Source organism: Nansenia antarctica (assembly GCF_963989245.1).
Source record: "Nansenia antarctica genome assembly, chromosome: 6".
Lineage (NCBI taxonomy): Eukaryota > Metazoa > Chordata > Actinopteri > Argentiniformes > Microstomatidae > Nansenia > Nansenia antarctica.
This window is the reverse complement of record NC_137676.1, coordinates 44461309-44462111: the sequence shown is the minus strand read 5'-3', so window position 1 is coordinate 44462111 and position 803 is coordinate 44461309. Positions and strand designations below refer to the sequence as shown.

At 38.1% G+C, this 803-nt stretch overlaps 1 protein-coding gene across 1 annotated transcript in view; it reads left to right on the top strand.

Moving 5' to 3' along the window:
• Window positions 1-218: 218 nt before the first annotated feature.
• Window positions 219-803, top strand: part of LOC308160589 (TOX high mobility group box family member 2-like) — a gene marked incomplete at its 5' end in the record, with an annotated part of 20336 nt that continues 19751 nt past the window's right edge. The window contains one exon of the mRNA XM_080534532.1: window positions 219-239. Coding sequence (XP_080390658.1) covers window positions 219-239 — 21 coding nt within the window. The remainder of the gene's footprint in view (window positions 240-803) is intronic.

Sequence of the window (803 nt, the reverse complement as noted above, 5' to 3'; positions counted from 1 at the left end):
ATGTGTACCGCGAGACATGAATCATAAAAATTCTATTAAAAAGCTCTTGAATGGCTGACACTGGAATATTATTTGTGATGATTAATTTTCCTCAGTCATTATAAAGGGAGTCAGCATCAGATTGCCTCTGACAAAATTGCTTTTCATTCCCTGGTGAATACCCTCAGTGTGCTTTTGAGAGTGCAAAACCATATTTCTCAGCACAATATTATGTCAAGATGGCCCTTGAAGATACCACAGTGAGGCTTCCTCATGTACCACCTATTTGCATTTGCAGAATCATAAGAAAGTATCTCACCTTGTTCAGGGCAAACAACAAGAAGAGGTCATTTATTCATGTTAGATGCAGCTCATAATGTAAACGGTGTGTGTATCACGGGTTGTCTCTGCACAGCTCCATCTAAATCTAATTCAGTTCAGGGATTGGATTGAAATGCAATTTAGAAATGTTTATATAGCTTGTATACTAGCTGTTCATTGAGAATGTTCAATTAGTGAATTCTTCATCACAACCACCTCACTTGTGTGCTCCTTCTTCTGGACTATGAGGTTTTTAAGGGAGAAACCTTTGCATCGCATGTTCTGAGATTGACTGAAAACAGCTGAGTCGACACATTAGTATTTGGAGGGAAAGCAGCATGTCAATTTGTTTTTCTATGGTAGAGGTAAAGAGAGGAGAGGTGGAGGTAGGGATAGAGATATCGAGGTAGAGCAGGAGGTAAAGTTTTTGTCTTTTGATACATGATTGTAATTTATTACAATCCATCATGAATGATCGCAATATTTGGTATCTGAACATGGTA